Source organism: Marmota monax, unplaced genomic scaffold, assembly GCF_021218885.2.
Source record: "Marmota monax isolate L192 unplaced genomic scaffold, Marmota_monax_Labrador192_F-V1.1 WCK01_AAM20220418_F8-fsc00018, whole genome shotgun sequence".
In the NCBI taxonomy this organism is placed as follows: domain Eukaryota; kingdom Metazoa; phylum Chordata; class Mammalia; order Rodentia; family Sciuridae; genus Marmota; species Marmota monax.
The window spans coordinates 8,693,676-8,713,130 of record NW_026692201.1 but is presented as its reverse complement, the minus strand read 5'-3'; the positions used below and the strand labels follow the sequence as shown (position 1 = coordinate 8,713,130).

At 39.8% G+C, this 19,455-nt stretch overlaps 1 protein-coding gene across 3 annotated transcripts in view; it reads right to left on the bottom strand.

The window, feature by feature from the left end:
* Rasgrf2 (Ras protein specific guanine nucleotide releasing factor 2) overlaps positions 1-6,749 on the bottom strand; it is a 231,996-nt gene extending 225,247 nt beyond the window's left edge. Inside the window, exon 1 of one of the 3 annotated variants that reach the window (XM_058574375.1) lies at positions 5,963-6,749. In XM_058574375.1, coding sequence (XP_058430358.1) covers positions 5,963-6,250 — 288 coding nt within the window. In that variant the 5' untranslated portion in view covers positions 6,251-6,749. The remainder of the gene's footprint in view (positions 1-5,962) is intronic. The other 2 variants (XM_046427896.2, XM_046427885.2) reach the window with 2 other exon arrangements.
* Between the last annotated feature and the right edge of the window lie 12,706 nt (positions 6,750-19,455).

Below are 19,455 nucleotides of genomic sequence, written 5' to 3'. Positions count from 1 at the left end.
GATTAGATTGTAACTCACCTCTTGAAATGTCAATGATACACAGAAAATCTGCAAACCCCCATCATATATAACTGCATAAACAGTTTAATATTCAATGATTGAATGTAAAAATCTTAATAAACAATACACACACACACACATTCCTTTCTTTTAGGATAAATAAATAGGCATAAAAACACCAAGTAACTTTAAAGTTGTAAAAATTAGGATTTAAGGCCCAAATAAATCCATTTGCCAATCTGCTTTATTTTATCAAAAAATAACCTTAAAGAATAAGATTTTATTTTCGATAAAATTTAGATTATATTGACTATAATATTGACTACATTTTTAAGTAGTATTGGAGAATGTGGATAAATCAATTTAAAAATATAATATGTATTACATAGATAGCAATACAATTGTTTTAGTAAACTATGATTTTTCTAATTTTCAACTTAAAAAATTTATAATAAGCTACAAATAATTTTCTTGCTAACAACAAAACATTTGGCCATCACAAATACTCTAGGTTTATTATCCAATGTAAGGTCTCTATTATTCAATTCCAAAAGAAATAAAAAAGTTATCATACATATTTTTCATCACTCAATAGTGCACTCAATTTTTCTCTGAAATTTGAAATAGTTGTTACTTAATAAACCCACAGAAAAATAATTATCAAAGAAAAATATAGTTTTGAGTACATCTATCACATCAAAGATGGATTTTCCTATGTTGAATTCTCAATAATAAATACAATAATCTGAAAACAGTAGGTCTGGTGTAGTCAAAATTAAAATAGCTAAATTTTACTAATCAATGAATTTCTTTTCTTTGTTTAATGGAGGAACAATTACAAAGTATAAGTAACAAATTATTTTGGTTCTCCAGAATAATTTATAATGTTATATTTTTAAACATCTTATATGACTTAGCATATAAATTTATTCCATTTTCCCTTTATTTGTGGTTAGTAAGGAAAGATTGAAAAGAAAACATGGATTTGATTATAAACATCAATTAAACAACATGAACAAAAATGAAAATCCACCATCCACACTATATACCCGCTGCAAATATTTAAGAGTTTGCATGTAACTCTGTCTAATTCAATAAAAGGATTAAAGTCTTCTTCTTGTAATCAAGTTAGGAAAGTTAAAACAAGGTGATAGGAAATAATAGTAATGAGGTGATAGGAAAATAATATAAATGTGAATCCCTTTTGAGATTAAATCAATATGTTTAATTCATCACAAATATGACAAGTATCTACAGTACACACTTGCAGAGCTAAGGAGATACCCCACACACACCAAACAAGGCAGTTGGGCTATAGAAACTTTAACATCACTAGAAGAAGAAGAAGAAAGCAGGCTTTGTTGCTGTACACATCTCTTGCTAGCAGGCAAGACAACTACTTAAACATACCAGACTAACTGGGATGTGTGCTTTTAAAAAATAATATCTATTTTTCAATATCTTTATTCATTTATTTTTATATGATACTGAGGATAGAACCCAGTGCCTCACATGTGCAAAGCAAGCTCCCTACCACCAAGCCACAGCCACAGCCACAGCCACAGCCACAGCCACAGAATATGTACTTTTTACACCAAGTACAAGTATCTACAAAGGTCCATCTTTGAAGTAAAGGAATTCCCAATGAAATTGTTTGTTTAAAAGTAAATCCCAGGGGGATGGAAGAGGGCAAGGAAGGGAATAGTACCAGGATGGAAATGGGGAAAACTATGTTATATTTATTTATGAATATGTTAAAATGAACCCCACTGTTATATGTAACTACAATGACTAAAAAAAATTTTTTTAATTCAAGTAAGTCAAATTTTTCTATGAACATATATTGGTCTACAGTTGTATTTCTCAAGAATTAACAATAGTCATTTAAATAGTTTTCAAAGGGTAATATAAATGAACAAAATAGTGATTCACACATTACATTCCCGACTCCCATCTCATCCACATTTTCCATTTCTTAAACATCAGTGGTAGAGTGCTCACCTAGCACGTGTGAGGCACTGGGTTCGATCCTCAGCACCACATAAAAATTAATTAATTAATTAATTAATTAAAGGTATTGTGTCAATCTACAACTAAAAAAAATTTAAAAATCAGTTTTAAATATAATCTCCTTAGCAAGGCACTCTATGGCATAGTTAGCATTCATATCTGGAGTTGGATTTTAATTAGCTACTTAGAATTGGCCTAGCCTCAGTATTAACATAGCTAAAAAATAAAAATGATGATGATGACAACAATCTCCAAGAGCTAAAGTGAAGTTTAAATTAGATGAAGTGATGGAGGATAATATTTCAAGCACAAAGTCAGACATACAGAAGGTACTTAAGAAATGCATGTTCCCTTTCTCCTTAACACCCTTACCTATAATGAGAGGGAAGTTTTTCATTTCCCATTAAATGGAGCTTTCTTAAGAAGAAGTGCTAAGGGAGTTCATAACCCAATTGAGTCAAATGTATGAAAGATGATATATCATGAGCTTTGTAATGTTTTGAACAACCAATAAAAAAATAAATAAAAAAAAGAAGAAGTGCTATCCAGACACATTTGGAGAAAAGAAACATCATTTTGGCGAAAAGGAACCACTTAGAAAACCAAATTCATTGTGATTATATCACTATTACTATGCCAAAAAAAGTAGTCACCTTATAAGGCTGATAAGAGAGCCTAGCAATATGCCAAGAAGTCTCAAGGGAAATCTTGAAACACTAAGAAATGCATGAAGCAGTGTATATTTGGAAAGTGACAAATACCTTTCATTTTTTGTTTGTTTGTTTTGTTTTTGTTTTCCCACATAACTGGAAACAGTTTTAGACAAACAGCTAAAAAAAAAAATAGAAAAAGAAAAAACTTTGAATTTTTTTCTTTTCTTTGGCCAACCAATTTACTTTGAATCATTATTTAAATAAAGCAAAATAATGAGTGTTTTCGTGTAATTACCATAAAAACACAATTAATTATAATTTTAAAATTAGAAGTAGAATTTAAACTCTTAAGAATGCTTAGAGACAATGTATACCACGAATTACATCAATCATTGTAACTGTTGAAGACACTATATGTCTTCATCCATTGGAAAAGATAAGAATGTCTTTCAGCTGGCATACATCTGTAATCCCAGCTACTAAGGAGGCTGAGGCAAAAAGATTGAAAGTTTGAGGCTAGCCTGGGCAACACAGAGAGACCCTGTCTCAAAATAAAACATAAGAGGGGCTATAGAAGTAGTTCGGTGGTAGAGTACTCAGGTTCAGTCTTGCAGTACTACCAAAAAAAAAAAAAAATCTCTGTCAATGATGTTACTCTAACTCTGCATATCTGCTGACCTGATTTTTCAGAATGTCCCTTTCAGTCACCTGCTTGTCCTCAGCTTCTCAGATGCACTGTTTATTACAGATTCCCATAATCTTTAAATCTGTGAAACTGCCTTTCACATCCCCCACAGGCAAAAAGCTCATGCCATCCATTTGAACCTTGGAAACAGAAACTGCCAATATTGGAAGGCAGTTTAAAAATCATGTTATTTCCAAATGCTTAATTTTCACATATTACGACATAGAGATTTCACAGGGTGGGGACGGAGGAAACATTAAGAGATCTGCCTAAGAGAGTCACAAGGCAACATGGTGGAGGAAAACTACTGTCTCTTGAAATCTTATTTCAAGTTCTTACCTTCAACTAGGGTTGTAGGGTAGAGGATAGAGTTACACAGAAAGCTCTAGAAACATATGTGGAGAAGATGACCTTGAGATCACATCCTCCCTCAAGCTCACCAGTCACTCAGGTCCATGACTCCTCAGAGTTTGGGAGGATTCAATCATAACAGAAACACAATTAACCCAAGGGGAACCAATGGCATAAACTGTAGATTTAATATAGTATTTCTCCTTCTTTCTTATTTCCACAACATTATCTTCTTAATTCTTCAAACACGACCAGATAGGCAGCCTTATTATGACACACAGATTAAGCGTTAGACTGCTGGGCTAACCCAAGTCACCAAAGCACGTCTAACATAAGACAAAATTTAAGAGACTTCCCAATCCTACTTTGAATCTATTCTGGAATGGTGGCTTCTCTACATCTTAGTTTTAGATTCAAATATGAAAGCTTCTAATTTCTTACGTAGAACCTTTCATATTAAAGATGCATAAAATGACTGAGAAATGATCATAACTCACATGATTGTAAAAAGAGAAAAAACTTCTCATAAGACCTCTTTAGAACTTCCACATGAAAGTCAAACTATTTGAGAATTCCATTTCTTTATTAAAGTCTGACTTAAAGAAAAACTGTCCTGAAGATAAGAATCCAGTATTTTCCAAGTAGAAAAATACCGGTTTACATATAATGACAACAGGTCAGAGAGCTATATAGGTTGTAACAAGTAACAGCTCCCCACCCAGAGCTAAAAAGAAAAAGAGAAATTAAAGTACCTTCTTTTATTTTAGACACAATAACTTAAAGACCTATTTGTTTTGCTTTCTGTGGGGCATTGGTATACACGATTTAAAAAAAAAAAAGAATCTCATCAATAGAAAAAAATCTGTTTCCTCAAAAACTCTTCTAATTTAAATTCTAAAATGCACAACTTGAAATTTAGGTTTATATTTCCAGTGCTTATACCTACCAAGTTGGAAATCAGTTTTTCAAATGACTCTGAACATACCCTCAACCACCAAAGGGCATATTTTTAAAATTTCGGATTTGTAAGTGTTATAACAAGTGTAATCAGTTAAGTTCATTAATGATTTACAGTGACACCAAAGTGGAAAAAAAAATGAAACTTCTGAATGATCTAGTTTTAACTCTTTTTCATTTTACACATTGTTTTATGAGCCCCAAGAGGTTAGGTAAGTATCTTCTGCATTATTTCCTGGCTAGCGCCTCCCACAGCCTCTGTAGTCTGCAGCAGATACAGTTGGGTCTGACTTGCATGGAAAATTCAGCTACGAAATATTTTTATTCAACAGCTAAGACAATCAGTCCCCCCGCACCCCTATCCACAAGGTTTGGATCTAGAAGCAAAGTGAGAACATTTGGGAGCACAAAATTAGTCTGCTTTTATTTTAATAACCAAACGGTGATTGAAAAGAAATATTTTGTATTTGCAGAAATGGGGGACAGGGGTTACTAAATCTAGAAGGTCCCTCCTCCCCACCCTCTGCGCACACCACAAAACTTACAAAATTGTGACCCAGAATTTAAAGCTCGCACTCAATTTCAAAGCATTCATTTAAAAGTACAGAAGCGTCCTTTTTAAATGCCCACATTTTGACACAGCAAGAATGTGGCCGACCAAATATTAACCCTAAGAAGAATGGATGGATACACATTTACCTTCATAACTGACCCCATCAGGTCAAATGTTTAGCAAAGTAAACTGACCTAAACCACAAGGACTGACGGAAAATGATGAACAGGAGTGTCTCTGGGTTTTGAGAACACCGTTAGTTCCCAGCACAGACAGCGGTCAATCCTCCGCAGGTAAAGAAATCTACACGCGCCCGCGGGTAAGGGAGAAACCAAACTTTCCCAAATAAGTTAGTTGGGTCTTGCCAATCTAAATCCAACAGGTGTCAAAACACATCACCACACAAAATCCTTCTGAACAAGTTCTAGAAAAGCACCGGATGGTTAGCAGAGAAACTGAAACGACCCGACCTTCATCAGGATTGGGAAAAAGCCGGGACCCTGTTCCAACTGATCACTTGGTCGTTGGGTGGGAGAGATGAAGATGGGAGAATCCCTGTATGCAGGTGGGGAGACGCTAGGAGATGTCCTGCCACAGACTCTGCAGAGGGATCTTGGAGCACCATCCCTGAGCTCTGTTAAATCCCCCTCTCACCCCCAAGCCACACACACATACATGCTTCCCTAGGGTTAGAACAGCTTGGGAGTGCCGAGGTTACAGACTGGGAGACTGAGAAGGGAGGGTGTATAGTACCTGCTTGTCCAGAGTGTCCCGGGCCCCTCCAGGTCCGGCGCCTGCCCTGGGTGGCGCGGGTGTCCGTTCGCAGCTACAGCCCTCCAGGAGGTACATGCCCGCCGGGCGGCCGCTCTGCTCGCCCTCGAAGTAGAAGAGCACATTTTGGTAAAGAGCAAACCACTTCTCGTGCCAGCGACTCGCCTCCGCCGCCTTCTTGCTCAGGAAGCCGCGCTTCGTGCCCTCCTTGCGCGCAAGGAAGGCCAGGTACAGGGCGTGCCCCTCGTTGTAGCGCACGCTCTTCTGCATGGTGAGAAGGCTAGGGAGGTTCGGTTGGCCTCCCGCTTCACCCCAGCCTCAGGGCCATCGCTCGGCAGTCTCCCCCGAGGGCACGCCTGCTCTGGTGCTGGCTGGCGTAGGGCGCCCCCTTTCCCGACACAGCGCGCAGGGCACCCTGCCCGTCCCCGGGGAGCGGCCGCGCGTGGGTCTAAGAGGCGCAGAGCAGGGTCTGGGACACGTTCTTCGCCCAGATCGCCGCCCTACCCTCGAGACGAAAGTCGCCGAGCCTGGGACGCCTGGGTGGAGAGCGGTCCCCGAGGGCACCGGAACCCGCCGCCGCTTCGCCCAAAGTTGCGGGCGCCGAGCCCCCGCGGCGGGCTGGGCGGTGCGATGCGCGGCAGCAGAGAAGGACTGTCCTCGGGCAACGCGCTCCGGGAGACAGAAGGTAAAACGTCACGTGGGAGATCAGCTGTAATCGGCTTGGAGACCGATTTAAAGGGCAAAGTCGGCGCAGTGGCGTGGCGGCGGCGGTGGCACAGCGCGCTCACCCCAGTGTGGGCTTTTCCCTTTCCTGCCCTGGCCCAGGCCTGTGCCCCAGCGCCGCCCGGATGGGGCAGAAAGCTGCAAGGTCGAGGAGCCAGGAGGCACCACACACCCGCTCACAGGCACAAGGCGTGAGCGCACACACACACAAAAACAAATACACTTACATACACACAGACAAATGCATACTCACAAAATGCACACTTAGACCAATACATTCACACAAACACAATGCGCACATACACACAAATACACACATACAAATGAACATTCATGCACAGACACATACATACGCACACTCACAGTATACATTTGCACAAATACACATTTACACAATGGTCACACTAATACAAACAAGAATACACACAAAATACACATATAGAAAATGTCACCCACAGTGTGCACTTCTTTTTACAAAAGTACAAATACACACTGTTATGCAGGTAACAACACACATGCTTGCATTGAGATGCTGGCTCAAACACAAACTCACACACAACATATACTCATATACACATTTGCAGTCATACACATTAACATAAACAACACAGACATATAAACCTATTCACAAACAATACAAACACCTTGTTATACACAGACTCACACAAGCAATCATAAACACATATACAATGAATACACATACACACATTCACATACAAACACATGTACAACACATCCACCCCAAAATTCTTATACACACACATAACAGATAAATACAAATTCACACAAATCCATAAATTTACACAGACCCACTAGTACACCACATGCCCACACTCACTCCCACAGGTATGTTCCCATGGCAGTAGGAGTCCCAATGTGGCTTTTTATAAATGGCAACTTGGGCTTTTCTGCTTGTAGCTGCACTTTAGTGTTTTAAATGAACAGGGAAAGTTAATGAGAGCAGCCCCGTGTTCCCAAAAGTCATCAGATATATTTCTTCCTCTTGGACACAGCAATCGTGTTTTTTACAGGATTAAAATAAAAGAAATTAAATTTTCAGTGCAGAGTTTTCAAACAGGAAAAAATACCACCAAGGGAGACATTACTGACTGGCCGGGGCAGAATCCATCCCCAGAAGCCAAGCTATCAGGCTCACTGGATACTAGGACAGGAATTCATTTGATTAACAAATTTCAGAGCTATAGCTACAGAACCAAGGACACCCCACCCCCACCCCTATAATATATAAGTGGAAAAAGAAATGATGTGCCCACAGCTTTGAGAGAAAGCTAGTGCAACCCCAAGGAGGGCCTGGTGTTTGATTCTGCTACACAATTTTTATTTCCCTTAGTCACTTACCATTAAAACAGTTTGCCATAACGTGTTTATTTTTAAAGTAAACTATAATAAAATGCTTTTCTGGGCAGTGACTCTGTGTCAATACACCTGTCTTGTCCCTCTAGTTATGTTTTCACAAATTGGTAGCCGCGGGGTTCTGCCTGTTCTGTAGAGGCTGCCTTTGCAGAATATTTTAACTCTGCCTCACTGAGCAGCTGAGTGGTTTTTGCATCTTACTGTCAAGAAAAACTTTCACTATTAAAAACTGCATAATAGAAAAATTGCCATTTTGAAGTGACTCTGTGAGAACAGTGGTCATTCTTTTTACATATTTTTACATATCTAAAGGACAGAGCTGTGCTGGCTTGGGTTTACCCCAGCTGGGATCTGACATTGATTGTTCTGTGGAAGAAAGACAAGTTACAGAGACTGCACAATGTTTTGGGCCAATTGCAAGGGAGATGGTGATGGGCTCAGGGGGCCTTTTTTTTTTTTTTTTTCCTTCTCTTGGGTGCATTCCAGTTCCGAGAACCAACCATAAGAAAGTAGGCACCTGCGAAGAAGAGCATGAGAAGAAGATTAACATTAAACAGGGATGAGAGGTGGGAGGGAAAGGGAGAGAGAAGGGAAATTGCATGGTAATGGAAGGAGACCCTCAGGGTTATACAAAATTACATACAAGAGGAAGTGAGGGGAAAGGGGAAAATAATACAAGGGGGACAAATGAATGACAGTAGAGGGGGTAGAGAGAGAAGAGGGGAGGGGAGGGGAGGGGAGGGGGGATAGTAGAGGATAGGAAAGGCAGCAGAACACAACAGACACTAGTATGGCAATATGTAAATCAATGGATGTGTAACTGATGTGACTCTGCAATCTGTATACGGGGTAAAAATGGGAGTTCATAACCCACTTGAATCAAAGTGTGAAATATGATATATCAAGAACTATGTAATGTTTTGAACAACCAACAATAAAAATTAAAAAAAAAAGAAAGTAGGCACCTGTGTGGTTGAATTAAATTAAATTAAATTTTAATTAGTACTTAAATTAATTTAATATTTGGTCATTAAATTGTTGAAGAGGGTACAAACATTTGCAAATTTACATCGTTCTGCAAGGTGGTAAGAGATTAAAACAACCAGAAATTTGTGGAAAATCTGGACAAATGATATCCAGTGTCTGGAGGGCCTCTGTCCTTCTTTCATATGGAAACTGCATCCTTGGAGTGGGGCCATCCTGAAACACAAAGGGCATGTGGTTATGGAAATGAGATTTCCCTCAGCTAATCAAGCTGGTAGATAAAAGGTACAGTGTTCCAAGTAGGTGGGAACAAGCTCCTCTGTGAAGTCATTGTTTGTTTTCTGAGAGGACCAGTTTAAGAGCATTTTTCAGGGCAACAAAGCATTTCTCACTGACAACAGTGAAGGTATCCTCTCTATCCTTTTCTAGTTCATAGCAGCACAATTCACAATAGCTAGAATGTGGAACCAACCTAGATGCCCTTCAATAGATGAATGGATAAAAAAAATGTGGCATTTATACACAATGGAGTATTACTCTGCACTAAAAAATGACAAAATCATGGAATTTGCAGGGAAATGGATGGCACTAGAGCAGATTATGCTAAGTGAAGCTAGCCAGTCCCTAAAAAACAAATGCCAAATGTCATCTTTGATATAAGGAGAGCAACTAAGAACAGAATAGGGAGGAAGAGCATGAGAAGAAGATCACCATTAAACAGGGACGAGAGGGGGGAGGGAAAGAGAGAGAGAGAAGGGAAATTGCATGGTAAAGGAAGGAGACCCTCATTGTTATACAAAATTACATATAAGAGGAAGTGAGGGGAAAGGGGGAAAAAAACAAGAGAGAGAAATGAATTACAGTAGATGGGGTCCAGAGAGAAGATGGGAGGGGAGGGGAGGGGAGGGGAGGGGAGGGGGGATAGTAGAGGATAGGAAGGGCAGCAGAATACAACAGACACTAGTATGGCAGTATGTAAAAATGTGGATGTGTAAGCGATGTGAATCTGCAATATGTATACGGGGTAAAAATGGGAGTTCATAATCTGCTTGAATCAAATGTATGAAATATGATATGTCAAGAGCTTTGTGATGTTTTGAACAACTAATAATAAAAAAAATTAAAAATTAAAAAAATAAAGGGGGAAAATAGCAATGAGTTGCCATGTCTAGAAATCCTAATTACTACTTGTAGATTAAGGTAGAATTCGGATAATTTGACAGAAAATAAAAGTTTAAAAAAGAAGAAGAAGAAGAAAAGGAAGGAGAAAAAGACAGTGAGAAAGGGGAAAGGAGAGGAAGAAAGGAAGGAAGGAGAAATTGTATCTGAATTGTCCAAAGCTTCTCAGGTTGCTGGGTGAAAAGTGTACAACCTAATCCACAGCTTTTCAAAATCCCAAACTCAAGCCTTATCTTTCAGACACAGAAGGTAGGTTTAATTTTTAAAATTTTTTAAATTATTATTATTATTATTATTATTTTTGCTTTTCCTAAACTGTTTTATTTGTAGAACTTTGGGCTGTAAGAGTTTTTGCAGTGACCTTTCCCTATGGTTTCTGTAAATCATAAATGCTTCAGCACTGGGTTCCTGGAGAAATATGTTTTACAGGCAAAGAGAAATTTCCCTTCTGCCTTCTGAAGTTTTACTGGAATAAACAAAGAAAAATTGGAGAAAAAATACAAATTTATTTCGTGCACATAGGCAATGACATAGTGTAATTAACCACTAGCCCAAAATATTTCAGAAGCTTATGTGCCCCCTTTGTCTATAGGATAGGGTGAGAATGAGAAATGTAGACAATTTTGAAGGGTCTAAATTTGCTAGGAGAATGAATGGTTCCAGAAACAATCTTCAAAATTTGAATATGCCCAGGGACAGACAGTCTTTTTTTCTTTTTCTTTCTTTTTTATTTTATTTATTTATTTAGCTATAGATGGACACCATACCTTTATTTTATTTATTTATTCTTTTGTGGTGCTGAGGATTGAACCCAGTGCCTCACACATGCCAAGCAAGCGCTCTATCACTGAGCTACAACCCCAGCCCCCAGATGCTGTCTTATAAAGGAATTCTATCCAGGTGTGGTTACATTCCTCAGGCTTCTCTTCAGAGACAGGTACAGATGGAAGGCAGTTGTGTTCCTCTTGCAGTCAGATGTTAATGCATGTACAGAAATTCCAAAGCAAGCTCTCCTGCTTTTTTTTGTTTGTTTGTTTGTTGTTGTTGTTCCTGGGATTGAACCCAGGAGTGCTTAAACACTAAGCCATATCGCCACACCTTTTTATTTTTTTATTTTGAAATAGGGTCACTTTAAGTTGCTTAAGGACCTGCTAAATTGCTGAAGCTGGCTTTGAACTTGGATTCTACTGCCTCAGCCTTCTGGGATTACAGACCTGAGCCTGTTTTTAAGACCTTTTCAGGTTTTTGGAGGTATCATTTGCTACACCCCAACAATATTAAGCAAAGGCAAAGTATTACCAAGATCCTTTTCTTGGCCTGAAAGGTCATTTAGGGAATTGTCATTTTGATGGCTTTTAAATGTGGAAACCAGGGTATTTAGTAATGCAGGATCACTAAGGATCCCAGGCAGGTTCTAAAGGATACATGTTACCTTCTTCTGCACAGATCCACGCTTTTGGCGGGGGGGGGGGGGGGGGCAGGTGGGTACTGGGATTGCACTCAGGGGCCCTCGACCACCACTGAGCCATATACCCAGCCCAATTTTGTATTTTATTTAGAGACAGGGTCTCACTGAGTTGCTTAGAGCCTCACCATTGCTGAGGCTGGCTTTGATCTTGTGACCCTCCTGCCTCATCTTCCCAAGCCACTGGGATTATAGACATGCGCCACAGCGCCTGGCGGGCAGATCCATTTCAGTGTTGTCTATTATACTTACTTGTAAAGCTGGGTTCTTCCCTAAATATGTATGACCTAAAAGGATTAGTTATTTCTTGTCCCTAGTATTCTTTCAACCAAGCAGAATCCCTTATTTATCAAATATGAGATACAAAATACTCAGAGCCAATAAAAACTGAATTACTCAGAGCCAATAAAACCACTTAATCTGGTGCCTATGATGTTTCACCTAACTTAACCTTCTGGATAGCCCAAATTTATCCTTCATATACTAAAATAAATAAGCCATGCATATTTACTGAAAAGCTAAGATAATTTAGCATTTCCTTGATAATTTAAGGTCAGTGTTTTTAACACTATCATCAGCTGTCCTTAGCCTGTTTCTTTTATGCAAATTAGAACAAGGCACACCCTCTGGGATGATAGATGAGGGCAAGACTGTCCCTGTGTGTGCACACAGCCCTGAAAACCTGAACCTGGTAAGTGGATGGTGCCTTTGTGTGATTAAGAGGTAACCCTTCCCCCGAATGGGTGTGGACCTGTGCAGGAAGCCCTGTGCGGTCACTGACCTAAACAACTGAGCATGGTGACAGATGCTGTGTCCTTCCAAGTGCTTGTGAGTGGCAGTTTCCTCTGGATTTCCATGCCTGTTCACAAACACAGTCTTTTCCTTCCCACTAACTCCATCCCAACCTTCTAATTGTCATCTTCTGATTTCTTGAAGACTCAGAGACCAGACCACCCAGCTTAAAGAACTTTGTGAAACATAAACTTATTAAACATAAATGAGAAGATTTTGACCTTAATGATGGTCAAGGAAAGGTTCCATACTTTGTTCAACCATATAATGTTCCTTACAATGGTCTTTATGACAGCAAATTTAGAAACACTCCAACTGTTCACTAATGGAGGAATGGTTAAGTAAGTTATGATACACAGGGAATTCTTAAGACCTAAGATGTGATTTAGTGGTAAGTAAAAGTACCACCCTTCCCACCTTCATAGCAAAACTCTCCCCCTTGAATTGACAATCTGTACATGCAGATCCTTCTCTGCATTCCTCCTGAACCACACCATTCAGTCCTCTGAGCCACACCACCCATCTGAAACCACTATTCTCACGGTCACCAACAGTCCCCATGTTGCCAGGTTCTGTGGTCAGTTTTCAGTCTGCCGCTGATTGGACATCAAAGCAGCATTTGATACAGCTGATCACTGCTTCTATCTCCTTTCTTGAAACATTTTATTCCCTTAGCTTCTGGGTCACCACACTCTCCTGCCTTTCTTAACACCTCTTCCTTTTCTCATCTCCTCTTCCTAACTTCTGAGTTGTAGTTTGCCCCAGAGCCCTCTCCTGGGCTGTCTTCTCTTTACATTTTTTAAAAAATTATTATTATTCATTCAATGGCTTTTTTTTTCCTTCCCAGTGCTGGGAATTAAACCCAGGGCCTTGTTCGTGCTAGACAAGCACTCTACTGCTGAGCTACACCCCCCAGCCCAATCCCATGGCGTTACACTAAGTCTCTCCACCTCCCTCTTGTGTATCTGCCTACTCGACGTCTCCTCTTGGATATCTAATAGGCATCTCAAGCTCAACACATTCAAAACTGAACTTGTCTATAAAGAAACAACTGTTCTTCCCACTGTCTTCTCCTTTCGGTATACAGCAACTTCATCCTCCTTCTGCTTCTGAAGTAAAAATATTGAAGTCATCTAAAAATCCTTTCATCCTCTCACACCCAGTTCAGCTCTGCCTTCAAAGAATATTCTGAATCTAACCTCTTCTCACAACCTCCTTGGGTACCCCCTGACCCAATCCATCATTACCATCTCTCCTGTGGACCCCTGGAACTGTGTCTTACTCATTTCCCTATGTTAAATTTTACTATCCTAAAGTCTGTTCTCTACTCTGCAGCTGGTGAGCATCTTTGAACATGTAAATCGCTGCCAGCCTCTTCTCTGATCAACACCTTCTAACATCTCCCCACCATATACACCTAAAACTCAGACTCCGGTACCACAGTACTGCAAGTCCTACCTGTGGCTCCCTCCCCACATTCCACTTTTTCTGTCCTGAGCCCAGGCCTTTGTCCTGGTTGTTCTCTGAGTTGGAATGCCCCTCCCCATTACATGACTGGCTCCTGTCCAGCACCCCTTCCTTAGAAGCCTGCCCCCCACCAGCCCACCCACAATAGCACACTCTACGTCTTTAACTCTTGGCCTTATCCTCATTTCCCTCTGGAGGTCCTCACCACCAGACATTCCAATACGGAGGCTGATTGTTGATATTTCCTGCCTCCCAAACAGCACCTAGAACATCACTGACTGATAGTAACTTTCCATAAATATCCGTTGAAAGAATATCAAGACAGAATGACATCCATGAGGATATTTAACTTCCAGGGAAGAGAAAAGAAACTTCTTTTCCACATCAATAATTTTTTCCATTAATTCTTTCTGAGACTGGCTCTTATACTATCTATCCTGCTTTTTAACTTTCTTTCATCCCTTTTCCTCAGGACACTTCACAATCTTCCTCCACTCCAAGTTTAGCCTCTGGAAGAATCTAGATCATTCCTTGGAGTTCCTGTGATTCCAGAGTATAATAGAGACTGTGGAGTACTCCTAGGTATCCTCCTTTGGGACCGAATGGCTTATTCTGTCTCCCCACTTCCCCACCCTCCCATCATTCTAAACTTTGCACTTAGAATGTCTATTGGCAATTGGCCCTTTCTGGAAATTGACCTTAGCCGGATGGAGCCACCTCACCAAGATCACATCAATATGGTGCAACAGAAGGTTTTAGAACAGCAAAGCATAGTGGTCTTGCATTTTTGCATATCTTCCTCCCTCTTTCTTCTGCCCATGATGTTTCTTCCTTTTAGAACACCTGGTTCAAATGGGAGCTGCCATCTTTTTACAGATCCTACTAACATGGCCACAGTGATTGTTCTAAGATTGGGCACCTCATTCAGCTGCACCAGAATGAGCTGCCCCCTAGGATCTGAACTAAAAACCAGGAAGACCTTCCTGAGTTCCTTTCAGATGTGTAATCATAGGAATGACAGAGTATATAAGATCATGGCTCTGGAATCAGATGTGTAGAGTCAGATTCCTCCTCTGTTACATATTAATTATGGAACCTTAACCAAACCACTACTTAATCTCTTCAAGGCTCAGCTTTCTTATCACTAAATTAGAGATGATAAGTTCTATCTTAGGGGGTTTTCGTTGTTGACGGTGTGATGATGGTGGTGGAAATTAAACCTAGGGCTTTGTGTATGCTAAACATGTGGTTTACCAATGAGCCACACTCCCCTGATACATTCTTTGCACTTAAAAAAAAACAAAAACAAGCTAATTGTGGTGCACGTGTCTTATAATAAACTTAACATATTTAAAGAATACTATTTGATGAGTTTCAACATATTTGTATGCCCACTAAGTCATCACCACAATCAAAATAAGAAATATTTCCATCACTCCCAGAAAAATTTCATTCTCCTTTAAAATCTCTCCTTCCTACCTTTCCTTCCCCTTCACCCTGTGAAATTGCTGGTCTACTTTATCACTGTGAGTTAGTTTGCATTTTCTAGATTTTTAAATATTTGGTATGCACTCTTTTTGCTTGGCTTCCTTCATTTAACATGATGATTTTTAAGATTTATTTAACTTGATGAGTATATTGGTGGTTTATTCCTTTTCCTAATGAATAGTATGTGATTGTACTGTAATATATTAGCCAGGCATACCATGCCTATTTGTCCTTTGTGTTAACCCAAGAATGCTCAGATTTTCTCCTCTGTTTTTTTTTTTTTATTCAATTTTCTGGTGTTAGCCCTACATTTAGTCCTGTTATCTGATGGCGTGAGGTATGAGTTCCCAGGTTCCTATTTTTGCATGTGACTATTCCAGCATCATTTGTTGAAAAGATCGTTCCCTCCCTGTGGATCTCCCTGGCATCCTTGTCCAACATCAATGGACCTTACATGTGTGGTCTATTTCTGGACTTTATTTCATTCCTTTGATGTCTACTTTATATAAACATCATGGTACCATGATTATTTTAACTTTCTAAAAAGTCTTAACATCAAGTTGTTTAAAACTTTCAGCTTGGTTCTTCATTTTCAAATTGTTTTGGCTATTCTAAGTCTTTTGTGTTTCTACACATATTTTTGATTCAGCTTGTAAATTTCTATGTGAAAAATCAGGCTGGGGTTTAGATCAGAGTTGGCTTGAATCTGGAAGCCCTCCCATCCATGATCAAGTTTCTGTCTTCATTTGTTTAGGTCATCTTTAAGTTCTCAGCTCTGTTTTATAGTTTATAGTAAACATGTCTTACATTATCTTTTACCAGACATATTTCTATGTGGTTTTGTATTTTCATGCAATAGTAAATGGTATGTCTTAAGTTATTTTATAGTCGTTCTTTGATAGTATACAGAAATAAAATTTATTTGATATACTGATCTTCTACTCTGCAACCTTGCTCAATTCACTTATAAGTTCTTATCATCTTTTTGTAGGTTATTTAAGATTTTCTACCTAGACCATTATTTTTTTTGTTAATATAGTTTTCTTTATTCCTTTCTTACTGGTGTGCCTTTTATTTCTATTTCTTGCTTTTTGCTACAGCTAGGACCTCCAGAAAATAAAAAAATAAAATAATAAAAAAAAAGAAATGTTAAGTAGAAGTACTGAGAGTGCACAGCCTTGCTTGTTCTTGACTGTAGTGGGAGAGAATTCAATCTTTCCATGATTAAGTGTGATGTTAGCTATGGACTCTTTACAGATCCCTTTGATCAGGTAAAAAAAAAATATTCTCTACTATTCTTGGTTTTTCTGGTAGTTTTTAATCATGATTGGATATTGAATTTTGACAAATGCATTCTCCAATGTGCATGTGGTTTTTCTTTTTCTACCTGTCAGTATGGTGAAGTAGTAACTATTAATTTAGGGATAAATTCAGTTTCGTTATGATGTTTATTATCTGCTATTAATCTCATCCAGTGTCTTTTTTTCTTTCATACATTATTTTTCCATCTCTAAAAGTTTGGTGTGGGTCTTTTTATTTTCCACTTCTCTTCCCTTCATGTTCATGCTTTTGGCTTCTTTCTGTAACACGCAGGGCATAATTATGATAGCTGTTTTAATGTCCTTGTCTACTAATTTTGTCATTTGTGTCATTTCTGGACTTGCTCTTTTGCACTGTATTTTATCCTCACTCCGAGCCACATTTCCTGCTTCTTTGACACTTTTGATTAGATGACACACTGTGAATTTTTATCTTTGGAGTTTCTAAGTGTTATTGTTTGTTTTGTTAACTATTTTCAACTTGGTTCTGAAACTCAGTTCAGTAACTTGAAAATGGCTTCGTCCATTTCAGCTTTGCTTTTAAGCTTCGCGAGGTGGATTCAAAACGGCCTGTGGTCCAGGTTCATTTGGCCCCTGACTCGACTTCATACTCCAAGTGTTGGGAGACCTTTCCATTCTGACTGCTAGGAAGTCACATAACCCTGGAGATTCTTCCTCCTGCTTCTTTCTGAAGGTTCGTTTCCTGGCATTGGTCATCTCCTTGTATGCATGAGCTGATTAGGACTCAGTCCAAGCCTAGAGGGACCTTCTGTAGCCATGGAGCATGAGCCCTCCCCTCCCCAGCAGTCTGTCCTGGGTGTTCCAGCCACTGGCCTCCTTGGACTCTACACTTAATCTCTTCCATTCAAGGAGGCCAACAGGGCCTGCTGGGTTCTCCCTCTCTGCACAGCAGCCTGGCACTTCTCTTCAGGCTGTGAACTGGGGCACCTGGAAGGACTCAAATGCTTCCCATACTCGAGAATCATGTCCCTTTACTGTCAATCATCTCATGTCTGTCAGCATCACTTCATATATTTTGTCTTGTTTTTTAGTCATTTAAAGGAAGAAGAGATCTTTCTGTCTTTATTCTTGAGAAGTTATTTGACATTGCTCACAGAGAGGAAGGGCTGCCTTAATGTAAGTGGGATATCTTCAAAGTAAATAACAGGCACCTTAAGCCCACACAGAGGAGGGACTGCAAAGGACCTGTGACACACCTGATGTTTTCCTCACCTGAGGTGTGTTATTTAGGTGGCTCATGTTGGATTATCAAGTCCCAGTGGAACCTTAAAGCAGGCCCCAGGGGTGAGGCATGCGTTTTCACCTAGTAAGAATGAATCTTCCTTCCAAAAAATTTTCCTGCAAGGTGGCTGATTCTCTGACAAGAAATAAGAACTGTAGAGAAAAGCCTTGGGTTGAAGAAAGAAGGAAGTTCTTTCTAGTAGTAGGAAACTCCGGAGTTAGTCATCCTATTTAGCATCCACATTCTGTTTTTCCTGAACTCTCAGTTCTCTGCTATTCTGAGGGAAATTAAAGAAAAATCATATTCCATACTTGCAATGGGCTGGTGAAGGGGATCCCCATTGCTAGGGAGGACAGTGGCCCAGAATTGCTTGGAAGTGATTCCAGCTGAAGGGGGCAACAGACAACAGTCCCTGCAGCTGGGAACTCAGTGAGGAGTTTGGAACAAGAATCCTTATAAGGAAGCACCCTCGTGGCCTTTTAACAATAATCAGGAAACACTTGGAGAGGGTAAAGTTCCTGCAGGCAACTGGATGGAGCTGTGGAAGTGTGGCAGTTACACTAGATAGTAACAGGCATGTTTCCTTATTTACCACCCCTGAATGTTAGTAACTAGACAACAGTTACACACACACAAATACACACAATCATGAGCCCCCACACACTTAGGCCCATTGAGTGTTCCCATTGCCATCCTTTAGGTTGAGATCAAAATGCATTCCCCCACTGAGGAACACCTGGGAGTTTTAAAAATAAATAAATAAATAAATAAATAAATAAATAAGACTAATGGCTGTGCCTTCTGACAAAAATTCCAACTCAAATTGAACTGGGGTATACCCAGGCAGCTGCATTTTCAAAAGTTTCCACGTAATTCTAATGGCCAGCTAGAGTTAAGAACCACTGCTGTAGACCTTTGAGGTATATACTTCTGAGCTATAAAAAGTCACTTGTCTAACTTGGGTGCACACATTGCTCCTCCTGATCTTCCTCCTCAGTTCCTTTCCTCCTCTGCCAGGGCCCCTGCAGGATGTCTGGTGACCACTGCTCCTCTGACACTCTCTCACTACCCACTCCTTTTCAAGTGAGCACTGGTCTCTTCTACTGGGGTGTTTCATCTGACCCCAGCTCTGTGGGCTAAAAGGTTACTCCTCCATAGCCAGGGACAGCCAATCAGAGATGCTTGACTCCTAGATGGCAACCTGGCCATCCATAATGCATTGCCCGTGAAATCTAGAGCCTTACTTCTCTCCTGCAGTTTGGTCACCATAGGGTAACCAGCATGTCTCAGATTGCCCAGGACTTCTAGCAAACCCCAGGTTTTAGCATTGAAAATCCTGTGTCCTGAAAACCTCTTGTTCCCCAACAAACGGGATGGCTGGACTCCTAACCCCGAGTGTCAATGCATAACTTCTTGGTTTCCAAGAGCTGTTTTCAAGCAC